A 23,170-nucleotide genomic window follows, 5' to 3' on the forward strand; every position below is an offset into this window, starting at 1 on the left:
GTTAGTTATTTTACATAAACTAAAATGACGAATATCTCAAACTACACAGGTCTTCCTCAAATTATGGTAAGTGTACCATTTGAGAACCACTGTTACTTGCCAAATTATGATGAACAAAATGACATTGCTATTTGAATTCTGAAGGCACTAGCAGTGTCTCACTTTTTCCCTTTACTGAATTTCACAAATAAATTACCACGTTTTAGGTTCACTAATTTACGTCTTTCAGTGCAGACAATAATATATTATTGGGTATTTTGGGGGACGAGCCATCTCTAGAATTCTTGTATGGCAGTGAAGCTAACAAAAAATAGGCAGTCATTTTAAACGGCGTTAACAATATGCCACAGCCCTTAACGTTCTAATTAATTTGTGAGATTAAAGAAAGCAAATAATAAAGTATAAAATAAGTAGAAGGTATATGTTTTCTGCAAATATTCTCATGGTAGCAAGGAAGAATCAGGTTTTTTTTTTTAAGACATGCTTTATCTAAGACAATAACTGAAAAAATGTTAATTACCGTGCTGCAGCACTGAAGACAACTCAAATCACCAGAGAAAGTGTGGACTTAGGAATGACCCGGTCACACAGTGTATGGCCTCCAGCGAAAAGTAACTACTGCAAATTGTGCCAATTAAGTACAACTTTCCAGGGTGAGCTAGTCACTGAAATGAAAAAACCTTCCTCTTAGAAGCTCCACAGAGTTAAGAAAACCCTATTAACATATTAAATTTGTTTTTAGAAAAGTCTTAATTTTCGAAGATACAGTATTTCTATATACCTTACACATGTGATCGCCCCCTATTTTCAAAGAACTCTTAATATACATTTCTCTCATCTAATCTTCACAGAAAGTCCTTTTTTGGGTGGCAGAGTGAAACTGCTGGGAATATGCAGGTCACTTCTTTAAGCCTACACTTTCTTACATAACTTGACCAATGTCACAGAATTATCAAGTGGCAAAGCCAAGATTAAAATCTAGGCTTCCTATTATTCCAGAGAGCTAGTAACATCAGTAATAAAAATCCAAGTTCAAGAAAAAGCATGAAGAAAAATATCACCAAACCAAAACCTAACTACTTTTTGCTTATACAGTAAGTTACAACAATAGGATAATTCTTCTGGTGAGCAGAACTATATCTTATTAAAAATACACTACTCATTACTCTGCAGCTTGACTTGTCACTCTTAACCATCCCAAATAAAGGTGAGTATACATAAGTAAATAAAAAAGGAATGAGGAATATAGATATCAAAAAGCTTTAGCAAAGAAGTTTATGTAGTTTTCATAAGAAAACCCTCTAAGACCTCATTCACAACCTATTTACTCTGGTCATCTCGTTTCTCACAGTCCCAACAGATTACATACTGCAAAGATAGTTGATGCTACAGACAGACACAAGTGAGCAATAAAAAGCAACAGCCTAAGGGGTAGAGAGAGTCTGACCAACAATGAACAGGAGATGAACTGCAGGATCCCCCAAGGGCCTCAAAGTAACTATTATACTGATGATCTCAAATCATCACGAAAATTAAAACTGTATTCAGTGAAATCTGCTTAAGGAGGCAGAAAAATATATACAGTCGGCCCTCTGTACCTACAGGTTCCGCAACCACAGATAGAAAATATTCGGGAAAAAATTCGCTGCGCAACTATTCACATAGCATTTGCATTACATTTACAACTATTTACATAGTATTTGCAATACATTATGTATTATAAGTAATCTAGAGATGATTTAAAGTATATGGGAGGATGTGTGTGGGTTACATGCAAATACTACACTATTTTATATAAGGGACTTGAGTATCCACAGGTTTTAGCATCTGAGGGGGCCCTGGAACCAATCCTGTGAGGATATCTAGGGATGACTATAATACACTGAGAAAAGTGTTCTGCCAAAGTTATCTTGAATTTTTCTTAGTACTTAATAGTTGTAAGTCTCAATTACGTGGAAGAATCTTCTTATGTTAGATACGTATGTATTCAAATATTGTGCTTTTATTAATCTATTTCACCCAGAACCCTGTAAATATTTTAAAATATTTTATTTAAACAATAAATAATATTTATTTTAAATGTTATCCCCAAAAAGGGCTATAATTAGAATTCACTAAGGTGGCCACTGAGTGTTTTGGTTCTGAGATACAAACCTACTGCAGCATGAAACTGAGATAAGGCATCAGCTAGCTGGCCAGCTGCAAGTAGTTTCTTGCCCAATTCAAGATGTTTGTCAACATCTGCATTTACTCCACATTCAGCACCTAAAAACAAATAAAAAAAATAATAAATTAACTTTCCATGAACCAAGACTTAATTCTAAAGAATAAAATGTTAAAAATATAGTTGTCTGCCTCCGTCATTTACTTAGATGAGAAAAGTCACAGAAGCTGAAAAGCCACCTAGAGAAAGTAACAATAAAGTACAAACAGTGCTTCATTTTATAGAGTAGAAGCCACCCAAAAATATACCCATATCGATCTAGTTAGTCAGAAGAATGTACCCAGTCTACAAAATGCAAGGAAAACTGCCTAACACAGTAACTAGCTAAAATATTTATAATCTGTTGCTCAACAACAAAAGTAGAATTGCTTTGTTAAACTAGAATCTCACTTCAATGAATATTAGAGTCCACTACAATAATCAGGAACTTACTGAGCATCTACAGGGCACCAGGCACTGTTCTAGATATTTGGGATAAGTGAGCAAAACAAACAAAAACCTCTATCACTCACGGCACCTGACATTATAGTAGCAGGAGACAGACATAAGAAAGGAGTGAATTACAGAGTAAGGTAGGTAAAAAGTAGAGCTGCGTGAGGTCAGGAGTGGCGTGGCTTTCAGTATTAAATAAGGTGGTCAAGGGCCTCATTGAGAAGCTGACATTTGAGCAAAGACCTCCTTGAAGAAAGTGAGGACTCACCAGGCAGATATCTACTAGGATAAGAGCTTGCCAAGAAGAAGGGCCAGCTAGTACAAGGGCCCTGGGTCAGGAGCATGCCACGTATGTCGTGGAAACAGCAGGGAGGTCAGGATGGCTACCACAGAGCCAACAAGGGAGATAACAAATAAGATGAGGTCAAAGTAGTAGAGGGTCCGACTAGGTACAGCTTTGGCTTCACTCTTAGCAAAATCGGGAGCTGGTGAGGAATCGTGAGTAGAATAATACGATCCGACTGACCAGGCCAATTTTCAACCAACGTGCCGCCTCTCGGCTCTGACTTCATCCTTCAGTTCTTGACTGTAATGATGGACCGGAGCGTGTAAGCATTCTTCTATACACTGAGCACAGCGTTAGGCTTTGTCAGTAAAGGGCGCTGAAGGGACACTGCAGGAAGGACACCTCCTGGTCCCCACGGCTGCCTTTACTTTCTTCTGGCTCCTGCTGCGTGGTGTGCAGGGGGGAGTACATCCAGTGGTGCCCTGGCCTAGCCGTACACCCAGGGATCCAGCCCCTCAGCCACCTTGAGCCTTGGTCACACACCCCCTCCCAAGCAGGACGCCATGTACTCCAGGTTTCACACCCACAGCAGCACCCCAATTCCCTCCCACACCCAAGCCCACCAGCTGGGGCTCACCTACACCTGAGAAGGTGGTTTCTCGCTTCCCCAGCTACTGTGGACCAGCTCTATCCCCGGCAACTCAGCGCACTTTCCTACCAGCAACCTTAGCCTGCAACTATACTGTCTCCGATGAGGTCTGAACCCCAGCCTTGAGGAGGGGGTCCCCCTCCAAGTTGGCCCTTCCTTGCGGACTGTCTCTCAGTCCTAGACTATCCTGTAGAGTTCTCTCTACATCATTATGGTCACCCTCCTATCATAACAATTCTTTTTTTTTTTTTTTTGTTTGCTGTGGGTTTGTCATATATGGCCTTTATTATGTTGAGGTAGGTTCCCTCTATGCCCACTTTCTGGAGAGTTTTTATCAGAAATGGGTGTTGAATTTTGTCAAAAGCTTTTTCTGCATCTATTGAGATGATCATATGGTTTTTCTTCTTCAGTTTGTTAATATGGTGTATCACATTGATTGATTTGCATATATTGAAGAATCCTTGCATCCCTGGGATAAATCCCACTTGATCGTGGTGTATGATCCTTTTAATGTGTTGTTGGATTCTGTTTGCTAGTATTTTGTTGAGGATTTTTGCATGTATATTCATCAGTGATATTGGTCTGTAATTTTCTTTTTTTGTAGTGTCTTTGTCTGGTTTTGGTATCAGGGTGATGGTGGCCTCATAGAATGAGTTTGGGAGTGTTCCTTCCTCTGCAATTTTTTGGAAGAGTTTGAGAAGGATGGGTGTTAGCTCTTCTCTAAATGTTTGATAGAATTCACCTGTGAAGCCATCTGGTCCTGGACTTTTGTTTGTTGAAAGATTTTTAATCACAGTTTCAATTTCATTACTTGTGATTGGTCTGTTCATATTTTCTGTTTCTTCCTGGTTCAGTCTTGGAAGGTTATACCTTTCTAAGAATTTGTCCATTTCTTCCAGGTTGTCCATTTTATTGGCATAGAGTTGCTTGTAGTAGTCTCTTAGGATGCTTTGTATTTCTGCGGTGTCTGTTGTAACTTCTCCTTTTTCATTTCTGATTTTATTCATTTGAGTCCTCTCCCTCTTTTTCTTGATGAGTCTGGCTAATGGCTTATCAATTTTGTTTATCTTCTCAAAGAACCAACTTTTAGTTTTATTGATCTTTGCTATTGTTTTCTTTGTTTCTATTTCATTTATTTCTGCTCTGATCTTTATGATTTCTTTCCTTCTGCTAACTTTGGGTTTTGTTCTTCTTTCTCTAGTTTCTTTACTTGTAAGGTTAGATTGTTAACTTGAGATTTTTCTTGTTTCTTTAGGTAGGCTTGTATAGCTATAAACTTCCCTCTTAGAACCGCTTTTGCTGCATCCCATAGGTTTTGGGTCGTCGTGTTTTCATTGTCATTTGTCTCTAGGTATTTTTTTATTTCCTCTTTGATTTCTTCAGTGATCTCTTGGTTATTTAGTAACGTATTGTTTAGCCTCCATGTGTTTGTCTTTTTTACGTTTTTTTCCCTGTAATTCATTTCTAATCTCATAGCGTTGTGGTCAGAAAAGATGCTTGGTATGATTTCAATTTTCTTAAATTTACTGAGGCTTGATTTGTGACCCAAGATGCGATCTATCCTGGAGAATGTTCCGTGCGCACTTGAGAAGAACGTGTAATCTGCTGTTTTTGGATGGAATGTCCTATATATATCAATTAAATCTATCTGGTCTATTGTGTCATTTAAAGCTTCTGTTTCCTTATTTATTTTCATTTTGGATGATCTGTCCATTGGTGTAAGTGAAGTGTTAAAGTCCCCCACTATTATTGCGTTACTGTCGATTTCCTCTTTTATAGCTGTTAGCAGTTGCCTTATGTATTGAGGTGCTCCTATGTTGGGTGCATATATATTTATAATTGTTATATCTTCTTCTTGGATTGATCCCTGGATCATTATGTAGTGTCCTTCCTTGTCTCTTGTAACATTCTTTATTTTAAAGTCTATTTTATCTGATATGAGTATAGCTACTCCAGCTTTCTTTTGATTTCCATTTGCATGGAATATCTTTTTCCATCCCCTAACTTTCAGTCTGTATGTGTCCCTAGGTCTAAAGTGGGTCTCTTGTAGACAGCATATATATGGGTCCTGTTTTTGTATCCATTCAGCCAGTCTATGTCTTTTGGTTGGGGCGTTTAATCCATTCACGTTTAAGGTAATTATCGATATGTATGTTCCTATGACCATTTTCTTAATTGTTTTGGGTTTGTTTTTGTAGGTCCTTTTCTTCTCTTGTGTTTCCCACTTAGAAAAGTTCCTTTAGCATTTGTTGTAGAGCTGGTTTGGTGGTGCTGAATTCTCTTAGCTTTTGCTTGTCTGTAAAGCTTTTGATTTCTCCATCAAATCTAAATGAGATCCTTGCCGGGTAGAGTAATCTTGGTTGTAGGTCTTCCCTTTCATCGCTTTAAGTATATCATGCCACTCCCTTCTGGCTTGTAGAGTTTCTGCTGAGAAATCAGCTGTTAACCTTATGGGAGTTCCCTTGTATGTTATTTGTCGTTTTTCCCTTGCTGCTTTCAATAATTTTTCTTTGTCTTTAATTTTTGCCACTTTGATTACTATGTGTCTCGGCGTGTTTCTCCTTGGGTTTATTCTGTATGGGACTCTCTGCGCTTCCTGGACTTGGGTGGCTATCTCCTTTCCCATGTTAGGGAAGTTTTCGACTATAATCTCTTCAAATATTTTCTCTGGTCCTTTCTCTCTCTCTTCTCCTTCTGGGACCCCTATAATGCGAATGTTGTTGCGTTTAATGTTGTCCCAGAGGTCTCTTAGGCTGTCTTCATTTCTTTTCATTCTTTTTTCTTTAGTCTGTTCCTCAGCAGTGAATTCCACCATTCTGTCTTCCAGGTCACTTATCCGTTCTTCTGCCTCAGTTATTCTGCTATTGATTCCTTCTAGTGTAGTTTTCATTTCAGTTATTGTATTGGTCATCTCTGTTTCTTTATTCTTTAATTCTTCTAGGTCTTTGTTAATCATTTCTTGCATCTTCTCAATCTTTGCCTCCATTCTTATTCCGAGGTCCTGGATCATCTTCACTATCATTATTCTGAATTCTTTCTCTGGAAGGTTGCCTATCTCCACTTCATTTAGTTGTTTTTCTGGGGTTTTTTCTTGTTCCTTCATCTGGTACATAGCCCTCTGCCTTTTCATCTTGTCTATCTTTCTGTAACTGTGGTTTTTGGTCCACAGGCTGCAGGATTGTAGTTTTTCTTGCTTCTGCTCTCTGCCCTCTGGTGGTTGAGGCTATCTAAGAGGCTTGATGGTAGGCTCTGGTGGTGGGTAGAGCTGACTCATAACAATTCTTTATATTCAACTTCCCCCTTTAAAATCACCTTGTGGTTTCTGTCTCCCGCAGGGACCCAGACTTTTATACACAAATGGTACTAGGAGTGGTTCGAAGAGACAGAGCTACAAAAATGGGATTTAAGGATTGGTTTGGTCATGCCCTTGAGCTTGAGTGCAGGGCTGAGTTCCCTGTCAATGAGAAACAAGAGGTTAGTAATCTGTAGCAGGTAGTAGAATCAATTAATGAAGATATCATTTGTGGTTGACAGAAAATGAGTACTAACTGAGGCACATGCCTTGGAAACCCAAGTGGCTGCTGCACTTGACCATCATGGCAGTAACGATGGAAATAAGGACTGAGACGTGGGGTGGGTTCCTTTGAGCACACTAGAGCACTTACAGAGAGAAAATAACAAGCTCGGGGCCAACTCCTAGCTCCACTCAGTCTGAGAGATTCCATGGCAGCCTTGAAACCATCTCTCTCTCTCTTTTTTTATTTTTTTTTTGTAGCCACAGAGCTGATTTAGCTGAAAATCAGGCACAAAATTTAATTTTGAGGGCTGTTGAATTAAAACAATCGTTGAATTCAGAGTCTCGCCAAGTTTCTCCTGTGAAATTCAGGACATGTATTAGTAAAGAATGGGATCCTCAAACTTAGAAGGCAGACGTCTGGTTGCACCTGGATGAAACCGACCAACTTAAACCTCCCAGTCCTTCTGAGCCTCCCTTACCAGTAGAAGCAGCTTGCCTTCCACTGTCGGAGACACCTAGCCTTCCACCGCTTCAAAGTCCTAGGACAACTACTGAGGGCAGATGCCATGAAAGGGGATACTCACTCAGACCCACCCTAACCATTCCAGATGTCACTAGCAGGTATATACACTATGACCTAAGGAAAATAGCTTACACACCAAAGGAACTGCAAGACTTTGCTGATAAACTAGCAGAAACCCATGGAACACGTGTGGGAATGGATTCTAAAGGTGTTAGATAAGAAGAGTGGAATATAACACTGTATCTGGTCTCATTAATTGATGTGTGCCCACTTACTAGAGCAGAGCTCAGAAAACTATTTTTGTAAATAAAATTTTACTGGAACACAGTCACGCCCCTTCATTACACACTGCCTAAGGCTGCTTTCATGCTACAATGGCAAAGTTGAGTAGTTTTGACAAAAACCATAGAGCCCACAAAACCTAGGGATGACTATAATACACTGAGAAAAGTGCTCTGTCAAAATTATCTTGAATTTTTCCTGGTACTTACAGTTGTAACTTAAGTTACATGGAAAATTCTCTTATGTTGGATACACACGCATTTGAATGTTATGCATTTATTTTATTAATCTACTTCACCCAGAATCCTGTATATATTTTTTAATATTTTATTTAAACAGTAAATAATATTTATTTTAAATGTTATCCAAAAAAAAGAACTATAAATTAGAATTCACTAAGACGGCCACTGAGTGTTTTGGTTCCAAGATACAAACCTAATGCAGCACGAAACTGAGATAAAGCATCAGCTAGCTGTCCAGCTGCAAGTAGTTGCTTATCAAGGAAAAATGGGGTTTGCTGCTATACAACAGTGGCAAAGAGGGCTACATCTGGAACCCAGGGGATTCTCTAGGGTGTTAGTACTTCCATGCCCAATACTAAAGGTTAATTAAGAACTACAGCAACCACAAACAGAACAGTTAAGCACTCAGACCCTTCAGGAACAAAGGTTTGGGTTACGCCATCAGGTAAAGAAGCCAGAGTAGCTGAGGTTCCAGCTGAAGGCACGAGAAGTATGGAACAGGAAGTTGACAAAGGATGCCATATATATCAACTCTGACCTCATGACTAATCACAGACTCAGGACTGTAGTAGCTCTGCACATTTTCTCTTTGTTTATTTATACATATGTTTATTTGTATATACAGTCAATCCTCACAATTCACAGATTCTGTATCTCAGAATTTGCCCACTTCCTAAAATTCATTTGTAACCCCCTCCAATTCATCTGTAATCCCCAAATTAATATTCAGGGTGCCTTGGCAGTCATTTGAGGACACGTGAATGTGCAGAATGGTGACACACTTGAGTCACTCTAAGTGCACGTTCCGAGCTGAAGTCAAACAAGGTGATACTTTTTCTTCCTGTGTGAGCTCTCATGTTATAAGCAAGTGTCCTTTCTACAGTGTATTTAGTGTCATGTTTTTTATTTTTGTGGGGTTTTTTTTTTTTTTTTGGTGATTTTACTGTTTAAAATGGCCCCCAAGCATAGTGCTGCCTAGTGTTACTACGGGCAAGAGACTGTACTGTGCCTTTCAAAGAAAATATGTTTGGGGAATTTCCCCGGCGCTCCAGTGGTTAGGACTCCACGCTTCCATTGCAGGGGGCATGGGTTCGACCCTGGGTCAGGGAACTAAGATCCTGCAAGCCACGCAGAGCGGGCAAAAAACTAAAAAAAAATTTTTTAATTAAAAAAAAGAAGTTTGTTAGATAAGCTTCATTCAGACATGAATGATAATGCTGCTGGCCATGAGTTCAATGTTAGTCAATCAATAATATATATTAAATAAGATATTTTTAAACAGAAACACACACACAACAAGGTTATGTTTTGATCTGTTGACAAACATGTAGTGACCTGAGGCCTTGCACAATCCTAACCCTGAATTTCCTCCCAGGTACAATGGTTCAATATTTGCTAATTCAACGTTCATAAAGACATATGGAATATAGCTACCATGAATAAGGAGAATCAACTATACTAACCATATTTTCTCTAATTGCCATTTTTATTTTACAATATGCTGCTGGAATTAACTTTACAATTTCGTTTTTGTATAACTGAATACTGAACAGGACAGTGAAGGACTAAGAGTAGTAATTAGTAACAGCCAGTAACGGACACAATGACTGTTGCAAATGTATCTTCTCAACCAGGGTACAGGTGAGAATTTCTTCGCTTATAAGAAGAGCTGTATCTTGTTAGGTAGAAAATAGAGTATTTTTGTTGTTCTGAAGTTCAAATGTGTGTAGAAGGTGCATATGGACACTAAGTAGCCAAAGCATTTCTCTTTTACAGGGAACAGGATGTGAAGATTTTCAGTGTGCTAAAGGGACATTGCAGGAAAAAAAAAATCCTAAGAGTCATCACTCAGGAAGGTGGGAGAAAGGAGTGGGAGGGGCAGGAGGAACCCCCTGGAGTGCTGAGTGTTCTAATCCTGATGGAGGCCGGGGTTACACGGGGGTTACATACGCAGTTACCAAACCCAGCAGATTTATACTTTAGAGTGGACATTTTATTGTATATAAATTTTAATCCCCCCCAAAAACTACTGATGATATGCATGTTAAAGTATTTAGGGACCTGTGTATTGATGTTATTTTGAAAAACATTTTTTAAAAAAGGATTAATGGATGGATAGAGAAATGCCCAGATGGATATGTGTTAAAAACAAGCATACTGGACTTCCCTGGCAGTCCGGTGGTTAAGACTCTCCGCGCTCCCAATGCAGGGGGCACAGGTTTGATCCCTGGTCGGGGAACTAAGATCCCGCATGCTGCACGACGCAGCCAAAAGAAAAAAAAAAACCAAGTATACTAATTACATTAATGGTAGAGTTTAGGTGCTGGGTATAGGACTGGACAGTATAAAACTGTTTCAACTTTGCAAAATGTTTAGTAACAAAATGTTGGGAAAACATACACTATGGTAAGTGTTTGGATGGGAGGAATACACACAGGGTGCTGTGAGGGCACAAGTGAAGGCACCTAACACCTGTAGTTAAAATTAAATTTAAAATTCAACTTCTCAGTCTCACTAGTCACAGTGTAAATGCTGGATAGCTAGCGGCTAGTGTGTGGGACAGCGAAGATGATACAGAACATTTGCCACCATCACAGAAAGTTCTACGGGACAGTGCTGGGGGTGAGGTGGGGGACGCGGTCTCCCCGACGTCCCCCCTGAAACCTGACGGACAAATGGGGAGGATGGACCTGTGGGAAAAGGCTGAAGAGAGAAACCAGCACTCCAAACACAAAGAACATCACACTTAGAAGCCCAGAGCTCAAGATTAATGAGGCTTTCAGAGAACTCAAAGTCCAGGATTTCAGCCAGCTCTCCTCTCCATCATGACTTCACTGCTCTGAGTGGGTGGCTTCCACTGCTAGAGGATTCCAGTAAACAACCAGAAGGGAAGAGGGAAACCAATAAACCCTGTTACAATAATCCAGGCGACATGACGCTGACCTGGCCGTGGAGTAGTAGCAGTGGAAATAGAGAAGAATACACTGCTTAGAAAAACATGAGAAAGAAAAAGACGACTACCTGTCACTTATGTCAACTGTCTGGATGCAGAGGTCAAGTGAAGAAAGAGCAGGAGTCCAGGAAGACACCCAGAGCAACTATTTGGGCAACTGCCTGCTATTTCAGTCATCAAAAGCTAGTGAATTCCTGATTTCATCGACTAGAGCAAAAAGCCAAATGAAATGCACTTTACCTTACTATTTACCCTACTAAACAAAGCAGCTTGCTTTTCCTATTCCTGGTCTGCAGTTTCTGTATAGTGTTTTATTACCTTGGCTGCCTGTTGGAGCCCTCTGTACAATGGAGGAAGGGAAAAAGGGAGAGGGGGAAGGAGGAAACTTTAACTTGGTGGTCTCAAAAATTTGGAGCCCTAAAACTATAATTCAGAGATAAAATGCACCCCTTTGTTCACAGCAGCACTATTCACAACAGCCAAGACATGGAAACAATCTACTGAATGTCCATCAAAAGATGAATGGATAAAGATGTGGTACATATATACAATGGAATACTACTCAGCCATAAAAATGAATGAGATAATGCCGTTTGCAGCAACATGGATGGACCTAGAGACTATCATCATACTAAGTGAAGTCAGTCAGAAAAAGACAAATACCATATGATATCACTTATATGTGGAATCTAAAATATGACACAAATGAACTTATTTACAAAGCAGAAAGAGAGTCACAGACACAGAAAACAGACTTGTGGTTGCCAATGGGGTAAAGGGGGTGGGGGGAGGAATAGATTGGGAGTTTGGGATCAGCAGATTCAAACTATTATATATAGAATGGATAAATAAAAAGGTCCTACTGTACAGCATAGGGAACTATATTCAATATCCTGTGATAAACCCTAAAAGAATATGAAAAAGAATGTATGTATGTGTGTGTGTGTGTGTATATATATATATATATATATATATATATATATGTATAACTGAATCACTGTGCTGTACAGCAGAAAGTAACACATTTTAAGTCAACTATACTTCAATAAAATAAATTAAAAAAAAAACAAAACTCAGGGTCCTGCAGAGCCCTATTTGTTTAGGGCAACAATGTGAAAATATCTAACCTATTTAAGAGCGTGTGGGTAAAATTTGGAGAAATCAGTTGGGGGATTTCAGTAGGCTGGGAAAGTACTGTTATTTTTCCCACTTAAAATGAAGATATAGGCTCCTGCCCTGTGAAAATTCACTATGCAATATAGATTTAGAAACTGATTATATTCAGAATGTGAGGGTCACCTGTTTCCACCTATTCCATACCATATCCAAAATTATAACCTACTTTCCATAACGAAGATTAAGGAAATTAACATTTCATTTAACAAATGTTACTGAAATCTATATGTAAGACTGTGGCCATAACAGTAATGAATAAGGCAGTCTCTCCCAAATTAAGCAACAAGGAGAATCCAGCAGGCTTTAGCTTTATGAGAACTCCCCAGACTGCAGGTAATCAGGGACTCTGAAGAGAGAGGCTATTTTCCAGCATTACACTGGAGCCACATACTGAAGTATTTACAGAATACATAATGTGAAGAATGGGATTGACTTCAAAATAATCTTGGAGAGGAAGATGAAAATATAGATGAAATAGGAGCAACCCGGTGTTGGTAATTTTTGAAGCTGGGTGACAGACAGTACACAGTGGTAAATGATACTATTTTCTCTACTTTGGTATATTTTTAAGATTTTCCAAAAACAAAATTTTTTTAATTTAAATCCTTTCAATGAGGAGAAGACTGGCTGATAAAAACTACCCCTTACATTAAAAAAAAATTTTTTTGAAGAAAGTAGTCCATGGGGACTAGAGTAAGACAGTCACCTAAGCACATGAGCCTACCTCCCAACATGCTCAAATTCTAGAAATGACAGAATTCACTTAAAAAGATAAGTGCATAACCTTGCTGGAAAAAAAATTTTTTAAAAGAAGAGGGCCACCTAAAAAACAGAAATTTGGGAAAAATTCTCAAAACATAAAAGGACAGGATTAGATTGGTGGGCAAAATCATATCCAAAGACCCTCTCAGGGGAAATGTACCATGGAGGTGGCTGCAGTTCTCTGAGCGATCCAAACTCTGATACAAGGAAAAGGAAGGGGCCCTGGGGATTTCTCTGCCTCCAGACAGGCAATCAGCCTTCTCCCACAATCAGAATTCAAAGATTAGCAATGAGCAATTCTGAAAAACAAAGATAATCATAAAATCAATCCATAAGAAACTAACACCAAATAAGAAAATTAAGGAACCAAACTTAGTGGAGCAAAAAAATCTAAAAATGAATACAATTGACATTCTTACAGATCCACAGGATGCCACACACATTAAAAAAAAGACCAAATGTCTATGCACTGACTAATCTAGCAGTAGGGATGCAGTGGAGAAAAAGATGGAGAAACAAGATCATTTCTGACAGAGAGAAGGAAGAGGAGTACTAAATATAGTCAAATAAGTCCTCCCTGAGAAGATGTTTGAGTTAAAGCATAAAAGGCGGGAGAGCAGTCCTGAATGACAAGAAGCCTCCAGCATGCCAGAATATGACCAGGCGAGGAGCAGAAAATAAGCTCAAAGGGCTTGGGTAGGACCAAGCTCAACTTTAAGGAATCAAAAGGAGGCTCCCAGTGTGGTAAGGAGGATAGAGGATTCGGGCAATACAGATCACACTGGGCCTTGCAGGCTATGGTAAGAAATCTGGGTTTTATTCTAAGAGCAGAGGGAAGTCATTAGATAGGTTTTTAGCAAGGAACTGACTATCTGATTTACATTTTAAAAAGATCACTTTGGCTGCGGTGTGGAAAACAGATTAGAGGCAGGCAAGAATGGAAAGGACTGTTGTGGTGTGAACCAAGGATAGCAAGTTGCATTACAGTAAATATACTCAGATTTCATTTATGCTTTAAAAAGAAGATATAGTAAATATTTCTGTACTGTTTAATTTTTTCTAGTAAGAATGTATTCGTGCGCTTAAAAAGTAAACTGAGGAATGTGTTTTGTTAACAATGTACTGATTAAATAATCACTTGCAGTTGAAAACTTTTAGAGAATATTTTGTTAACACCAGAGACATATTTTATAACTAAGCAGCCAATTAAGTCAGGAAAGAAGAGCAAAATAACCCTGCCTTAAACGTTTTCGTCAAACTGTAGTTCAAAGGTATAGCATTATAATCAGACACTGCGGGGAATATAGATGATACAGACTCTAAAATTTTAAAGTCCTTATCTTTCATAAATACTAAAATATTTATGAATGAAATGATATCATGTGAAATGTTCCAAAATAATCCACAGGTATAGATGAAATAAGATTGGTCATGGGTTCAAAACTGTTAAAGCTGGGAGATTAGTACTTGGGGATTCATGATACCATTCCCCACCTTTGTAAACGTAGAAAATTTCACAAAATAAGGTTTTACTTTAAATCTTTTTAAGAGATAGAGGTGGGAAAATTAAAACAATTAAAGATAGTTCATTTTGATCTTCTAAAGGTAAATTCTAATATAAACGCTACACCCATAAACATTTACAGTTCCTAGTGTAAAATATAAAGGACTGTGCATCACTTATGCAGAAACATGTGTGCAGAAACCATGTTAAAATGATATTAGAGAATGAACTAGGGATAGAATAAGAATGGTGAAAATGCTGTGTGTGGGCTGTGGAAGGATCCAGCCTGTTACAGTAAGAACAATTAATTACTAGAGCAAGTTGATGGGTTTATCTATGTGTTCTCAACATGTCCGGGAAAGGAGGTAGTCTTCAAATTAGCAAGAAGATTTCAAACATCTCCCATTTACATTTTCTCAAAAGGGAAGATCCGATCAATGTACTGAATAGAAGATTCCAGATTGCCTGAGGAGGTAAGAAATTTGGATACGAGATAAACCATTAGTCACAGTACTTTCCTTATCCAGTCATGAAAATGTCTAACAGAAAAGATGTAACACAAAAAGAAATTAAGAACCTTCTATATGGTGGATACTTTCAGTATATTTATTTCACTTAATTTTCACAACAAACCTAGAAAGTAAACATCTTTCATACTTTTATAACTGAGGAATCTGAGGCTCAAAGAAGTTACTCAACCTGCCTGAAGACTCACAGTAACTGTCACAATAAGATTCAATTCCAAAGCCTAGCTTTCTTTGCACCACAGCTCAGGAAACTTTTCCCCATATAAACCAGGCTAAGCTTTCTTTCCACAGCTACTAAGCCTTGTATGCTTCACTCACTGAACCCATCATTTAATGCAACATTTTAGCCACAATCCTTTCCAACCTCACAAGCGGAGCCTGAAGCCTAGTGGGAACCAAGAACACATTTGCGAAGTTCCTTGAAGTACTTTGTCCAGATGCCCCAGCCAGACATTCTTCATGGAGAGCCACAGCGGTGTCCTGCTTCAACAGGGCTTGACAGAGCCTGGGTCAAACCGTCGCTGCAACACCTCCCCACAGCACCCTGGAGGCCCCTCCTCGGCCACCTGCCACCATGACCGAGTCCCCCTCGCGGGTGTGCCGGAGCGACCACCAGGACTCGGAGGCCCCCATCAACCACCAGACCCACCTGGAGCTCTACGCCTCCTACGTCTACCTGGCTGTGTCTTGCTGCTTTGACCCCGATGGTGTAGCTGTGAGGGACACTGCCTAATATTTTGTTCAGCAGTGTCATGAGGAGAGAGAATATGCTGAGAAACTGATGAAGCTGCAGAACCAACGAGGTGGCTGAATCCCAAACTCTTCAGGATACCAAGAAACTAAACCATGACGACTGAGCAAGCTCGCTGAACGCAACAGAACATGGGTTACACTTGGAAAACAGTGTGCATCAGTCCCTACTGGAACGGCACAAACTGTTCACTGACAAATGATACCCACTTGTGTGATTTCACTGAGACTCACTACCTGAATGAGCAGATGAAATCCGAAGAACTGGGTGACCATGACACCAGCTTGCACAAATGGGGGCCCACGAATCTGGCATGGCAAAGTATCTCTCTTACAAGCACACCCTGGGAGACAGGGACACTGAGAGCTGAGCCTCGGGCTGGCTTCCCATGGCCACAGGGTCACTTTCCTGGTCACCAAGGCAGTGCATGCACGTTGGGGTCACCTTTACCTCTTCTATAAGTTGCACTAAAACATCCATCTACAGTCTTTCATTTGTACTATTCCTTCAAATAAAGTAATGTGGTATCCCTCCAAAAAGTTACGTATACTGTCACCCCAAAGGTTGAGCTCCTCTCCAAACTAAGTTTCTCTTGCCTTCGATGATTAAAAGAGGTATCCAGCATTTCTCTGTGCCTTTTAAATAAAACTCAGATCTTTCTTATGTTACAATTTTACCCAATGTAATTTCTATTTAATAACGTGATAAGTAAATACCACTTCCTCTACAAGAATTTCAATCACCCAGGGAGAATTATCATTCCTCCAGTGCACCTTGGTCACTTTTCCATAATAGAACTTGCCATAGTGTACGTGGCGGTTGTGTAGGCCCCCTTCTCCCCGAAAGAGATGGTGTGTCTCCTAACTGGGATCTTCTCTCACCTTCCTCCACATCCAGCCCCCATGCTACTGCAAGAGCAATCCTCCCAAGATGCACTCCTAGTAACAATTCTGCAGTATTTTCAGGTCGCTGGCTAGATTCAACCTAAGTCCCTTCAGATCTAAAGGCAAACAAGACACTTCTTGATCAGGTCCCTTGATGTGGGCCCAGTCTTATCACCCCTCACTCCTTCACCTCTTACTTTATACCCCTATAACATAATGAACTGGTTGAACTTTCCTGAACATACCAGTTCTTATGCTGCATCCCTTTAAACTTGCTATTCCATGAAAAGGCCTTCCCCACTTGCCCACCTGGAAAATTTCTACTCCTCCATCAGGATTCTGCCCTCAAATGCTGGTTCCTTTGTGAAACTTTCCCTCACTACCTCAGTGAGAAGGTGGGGAAAGTTCCTCCTATGCTCCTGCTATACTGTGCATCCCTCCACTCACAAGTACATCACTTTGCTTTGCAATACCACAGTCTCAGTAAGCTGACCTTCACAGCTTGCCTGCCTCTCACAACCCCCATAGTCCCAAACCTGATCAAAAGCAAGTCGGAGAGAATGAACGGTCTTTTCTTCTCTTTATCACCTAGTTCAGTACCTTGCACAAAGCGGACACTCAATATTTATTGAATGAATGTAACTAAATTCCTTCTTAAATGTATAACTTATCAGAATACCAGAAGCTAAGATATGTAATAACAATTAAAAAATCAAACTTATACTACTACCAAAGACTCATAAAGACACTAATATGTTTCTTAAAAAATTGCAAATGTGGCTGTTTTTGCAATATCTCAACTGTGTTATTTTGAGCCATGGATAATTTTTTATTCCATTGCCACATCCTGGGAGACACTGACAATGAAAGCAGTCTCCTAATTCTGAGAGATCAGACAACCAAACATCCTGCCATCTCCTGAACAGAATTAAACAACAGGTTTCTCCATAGACAAGCATCAACCAAAGTCAGCAAAATATACGGGCAGCACAGGAAAAAAGGTGGAGTAGCTAAGTCTTTCACTGAAGTTACTATTAGAATCTGTCATATTTTAGAGAGCAAAATATAAAGAATTTTAAGAAACATAAAGTTGAGGGGTTAAAAGTATGATGTGCTGAGAGTCACAATCAAGACTGGAGCAACCAGACTGAAAAAGGCAAGAACAAAAGGTCACAGATGCTAAGGCTCAAGCCAAGGCCAGGTAGCAGAACAGAAGCAAGTTTAGGGTGGTTGTTCAGGTTGGAGCACTTAGAATGTCAGGGAGGAGGAGAACCGTAAGATCATTCTAAAAAGGAACACAAGGGGAAAAAAAAAGTACTGTCTGTAAAAGATCCTATCTAAATCCAAGATCAAAGCAAGATGGGGCAGAGTCTGAAAAAAGTCTCATGACAGAAACACAGAAAACAGTGGAATCTGGCCACAGAAAGAGCAAGAAGTTCATTATCTTAGCAATTCCACAGTCAAGTGAGGACCAATGACGAAACAGTTTTAATAAAAATACACTGAGGTGGAAACCCTAGACCTCGTAAGCATCTCTTCCCAATCACTCTAACCTAAAAAGTGTTTTAGTATACAAAGCCAAACTGAAAGGAAGAAAAGGCTGAGTAGTTATGTAGCAAGTACATATGAACAATGCCTGCACGAAAATCTTCCTGGGTAAACTAGGAAAATAAAATCTATTGTAACCAAGTTTGCTCAATTTCAATGGACATTAGTCTTTGTTTCAATTAACTGTGAAGGCATAAATGTTGTGATGGGACTCCTTGTTCAAGGAATTTCAACTTGGAAAATAAGTGTGCAATGGTCCTTACCAAAAAAAAAAAAAAAAAAAAAAAAGTTAAAACAGTCAACCTCACTCATCCATTCTGAAAATATTTATTGCACATCTACTTCACGTCAACATGTTTTAGGTATAGAGACAAGAGTGTTTTCCATAAAGCTTATATTCTAGAGGAACAGACAGACAAGAACTACAAATGAGGTAGTTCAAGACAATATTAAGTTTTATGAAGAAAATACAAAAAGGTAAAGGGAGAATATTTACTGACCTAGAGTGTACTTCTTACATAATATGTCAGGACTGAAACATGAATGCTCATTTGGCTGTTCTCTGACATCTTCAGAGTATAGGAACAACAGGAAAAAAGACACTGAGTCAAAAAATGAGCTTGGCAATTGGAAGTAAAGTTGATGTGGTAGGAACCTAGTGATGGAAAAGATTAAGATGAAAAGAGATATAAGTAAATAGGAGTCAGATAAGTAAGGCTTTGCAGTATTGGTGGAGTATTAGGTTGAGAAGAGAACAGAAGATGAGAATATAGCAGTAGAGACTACCAACCACTCTTTAAAGTTCTGCTATCAAAACTTTGGAAACACTATAGTGGAAACACTACAGCATGTTGGAGTGCTGATGTCAGTGACCCAGAAGAGGAAGAAAATGATGATACAGGAGAAAAACAATAACTGTAGAAGCAATATTTTCAGAAGGCAAGAGGAAATGGAATCCAGGGCATAAGTATAGGAATTGGATTTTGCCAGGAATAGAGATGCTTTATCCATTAATATAAGGAAATTAGCAGAATGGGTAGAGATGCAAGTAGGCTAGTAAATTCAGAGGTAGAAAGAAGAGGAAATTGCCCTGTGGCGGCTTTCATTTTCCCAATAAAGATAAAGTCTAAAAGAATGAGGCAACAGAAGAAAGAAAAGGAGGGTTTAAATTGGAGATTTAAGGAAAGAGGAAAAGGTTTGAGACACTGATTTTCAATAGACATACTAGGGAATTGTAGGAATGCTAGCAGTAATGAGTGTGCATTTGAAATAGAGATTATACGCTTAAAACGAGACCAGTCAGCAAGGTTATCTTCATTTTTCTCCATCCATGTTCAGCTCTGAGGTTTGACAAACAAGTTGGCCAAGGTGGATTTAATCAGTTCAAATTGTGCCAAGTGAGTAAAACAAAAGAGTACAGGGGCAAGAAAATTAAAGGCTGTTTTCAGTGGAGTGACTACAGGATGGACCACTAAATCTACACTGAGAAAGCAGGGAAGAGGACTTGGATGCTTCACAAAGCATGTTTTATATCCCCAAGCGGTCTGTAAACTCAAAGACAAAAACCAAGAGTTCTATACTACATATACCTCACCAAAGGACACTACAGTGAAGCCTCTGCTAACTGATTAAATGAGTCTTCTCCATATGCCAAAACTCCACATAACGTAAACTCATCAGATTTTTTAAACTTATTAAAATGTTTTTTAAAAAGCAGCATTCCAAAGATCTTGAAAAATCAATTTATGGTTGACATGACGTTTTTGTTCTTAAGAGCAGGTGATTGGGTTCCCATGATTATTTCCATAGAAACAAAATTAATAGCCGGACAATAACCAAAGGAACCCTGGCAATAGAAATTAAACTTAACCACCATTAATTACCTTCATATGGGAAAGTAAAGCCTAATTACTATGGGGCACCCACCTCAGAACAACTCCCCCTGTCCCACAGAATCTAATCAACTGCATTTCTGGGCACTTAGCAATGCTAACTAGTCAAATGAATTGGGACTTGGACACTACTGCTAACTATAGCCTATATCATTAAATGAATTTAAAATAATTCTAGAAGCAATCTGATCATCTGCTAAAATACTTAGTTTATAAGAATCTCCCCTTATCCTCAGGGAACACATTCCAAGACTCCCAGTGGATACCAACACCACGGATAGTACCGAACCCTATATATACACTATGTTTTTTCCTATACATACACACCTATGATAAAGTTTGATTTATAAATTAAACACAGTAAGAGATTGACAACAATAATAAAATAGAACAATTATAACAATACACTGTAACAAAAGATGTGAATGTGGTCCCCTCTTCTCAAAATATCTTACTGGACAAATATAATGCCTTTTCCATCTTAACTAAGCACTTATCACACACTGTGGCCGCGCCCTTTGCAGTCTGAGTTTCGACAGCCAAACTAGCACAAATTTCTTTTTCCTTTTCCACAGTTTTACAGATAGAAGATTCGTTCTTAACGTGGAAATCAGCAACCTCGGCATACAATTTTTTTTCTTTCCTTACTAAGTCAAGGGCTTTCCCTTTTTCACTTAAAGGAAGCACTTCACGTCTTCTCTTTGGCATATCCAAATTTCCAAATTGTCAGCATCACTAGGCTTGCATTTTGGGGCCATTATTAAGTAAAATAAGGGTGACCTGAACACAAGCCCTGCGATACCACTGATAATCCAGATAGCTACTAAGTGACTAACAGGTGGGGTACATGGGACAAAGGGATGATTCACGACCTAAGTGAGACAGCGCGAGATTTCATCATGCTACTCAGAAAAGTTCGCAATTTAAAACTTATGAGTTGTTTATTTCTGGAATTTCCCATTTAATATTTTCAGACCACAGTTGACCACAAGTAATTGAAACCGAGAAAAGCGAAACCGCAGATAAGGGGGGACTACTGTATATAAATTACGGAAAGTCCTTTGTTTTCGCTACTTTATTCTTTTCATATTTAAATAATGTCAAGAAAATCCTAGAGAACACAAAACATACTTTTAGTAAGTTAGATTCATATAAAAAGTATCACCGTCTTTTGTACTCAGGAGATTTCTAACTATTCTTTTCCCAATGTCCAAAATATATGGTTTAGTCAGATCAGTTCAGTGAAATAAAGAAAAATTGAGTCCTGAAAGAATGTTAAGGAAGAAAAAGAGATAAAAGAAAGTTTGGTTCCCAGGTTGTGTTCCTACTTAAATCACCAAATAGAACACACCATTAGCAGAGAATTAAAACAGCTTCCTTATCTGTAATATGAGAATACTGAAGTAGATACTTATACTAAAGTTTTCTTTCTGCTCCAAAAATTCTATTCCCAGACTAGTGCTTTGGACTTCCCTCTTTCAAAGGTCTTTTTGAAAAGGGGTGCTAAAAGATTTAACCTTTCAATTCATGAGCCTATCACATATTTTCTTTCTCTGAATTACAATTAACAGAAAAGCCTAGAAAAAAAAAAAGATGAATATTTTAAATCAGAAAAAACTAGGCCAGCTAAGCTAATTATTGGCGACAGTCTCCAACATATGCAAGTTCTTGTTTCTCATTCACTCTTCTCACACCCATTCTCGTTTATTTCTTCTCTCCCCAAGCCTTAAGCCTAACAGTGGGATCACACAGTCCTGAATGACTCCAGAGGACTTTTAGGTTAGAGAACCCAGAGGCAGAACTTATTTGGGAAAACAGGAGCTAACCGTTTGCTAATGAAAGTCAGAGGTTCTTTCTTATCTTTATATCCCCATCACCAAATAAAATAATAGATATGTAATAACAGATACCTAAGTTAACTCCGCTATATAATTTATTACACCAGTGATTCTCACCAGTGATTTCTTTTTAGAAATGCAAAATTTCAGGTCCCACTTAGACTTACTGAATCAAAAATTTGGGGAGTAAGTTTCAGCACTCTGTTTATAAAGCTCTCCAGGTGATGCACACTCAAGCTTGAGAACCGCTGTATTAATAAACATGTCAGGAAACCACCTTCCTGTTCATTACTGCTGGTGGCAAGCAAACAAACAAAAATGCTGATTTTTCTCAGCTGCCACCACTTACAAATGCTTGGGCCCACATTATGCTGTCAACCACTTAACTTCTGTTTCCAGCCCACACACAAGATGAACTTTAGAGTCAAATAACTTGAGTTAAACTTATGGCTCTTAGAGTTAACAGCTGTGTGACCTTATCCAAGTTAATTAAACTCTTGGAGCCTCAGTTCCCTCATCTGTAAAGCAGAAATAACATCACATACCTCCATGAATAAGAGACAGCTTTACAGAAAGGTGTCTAGGAGAGCGCCTGACACACAGCAGGCCTTCAATAAATGTAAGATCTTTTTCCTTCCTTCCCTACCACCTGTACCAAGTCCCTGCTACTTTACACAGACAACACCCTAAAGAAGACAGCACTTTAGCACCCCTCTGAGAAATGTTACCAATGCCTCCCATACAGAAAAGCTCTCTAGTGAGGTTTTTCTTCTGGAAAATACCACAGGAGAGACATGAAGTGTTAAGAGTCCTACAGAACAGCGATTCTAAAAAGGTGGTCTACAAGCTAGTGGAAAAAGCAAATCATTCAAAAGTGTGTACCTGTGTAACTTAAAAAATAATTGATGTTAAGCAGAACATAGGCAACTTTCTCTTTAGTGGCCATAATTAATTAATGACAACTGGGGATTAACGCTAAACTTCACCGGGTAGGAGGTGTTAACATCAGAAAACGCAAAAGAACTGGAATTCATGACCTATATTAAAGTGGTCCAGGCATTCAAATTTCACTGTCAAATTCTTTGTCCCAATGTTATCACACTATATATCTTGATTTTGGGTTCCAAAAAAATATATGGTTTCCAGGGGAACCCCCCCTCCAAAAAAAAAAACCACTGCC

General features: G+C 38.9%; 1 protein-coding gene and 1 pseudogene across 3 annotated transcripts in view; one reads left to right on the forward strand and one right to left on the reverse strand.

Moving 5' to 3' along the window:
- Nucleotides 1–23,170, reverse strand: part of DNAJC3 (DnaJ heat shock protein family (Hsp40) member C3) — a 90,263-nt gene that overhangs the window by 65,787 nt on the left and 1,306 nt on the right. Inside the window, exon 2 of one of the 2 annotated variants that reach the window (XM_082434649.1) lies at nucleotides 2,155–2,265. In XM_082434649.1, the coding sequence (XP_082290775.1) occupies nucleotides 2,155–2,265 (111 nt within the window). Of the gene's footprint in view, nucleotides 1–2,154; nucleotides 2,268–23,170 lie in introns of those variants that run through there. The other variant, XM_082434650.1, reaches the window with a different exon arrangement.
- LOC309647389 (ferritin heavy chain pseudogene) lies at nucleotides 6,506–22,557 on the forward strand (annotated as a pseudogene). Its single transcript has one exon. The product of its transcript is annotated as a ferritin heavy chain pseudogene (transcript).

This window comes from Balaenoptera physalus, assembly GCF_965194825.1.
Source record: "Balaenoptera physalus genome assembly, chromosome: 18".
In the NCBI taxonomy this organism is placed as follows: Eukaryota; Metazoa; Chordata; class Mammalia; order Artiodactyla; family Balaenopteridae; genus Balaenoptera; species Balaenoptera physalus.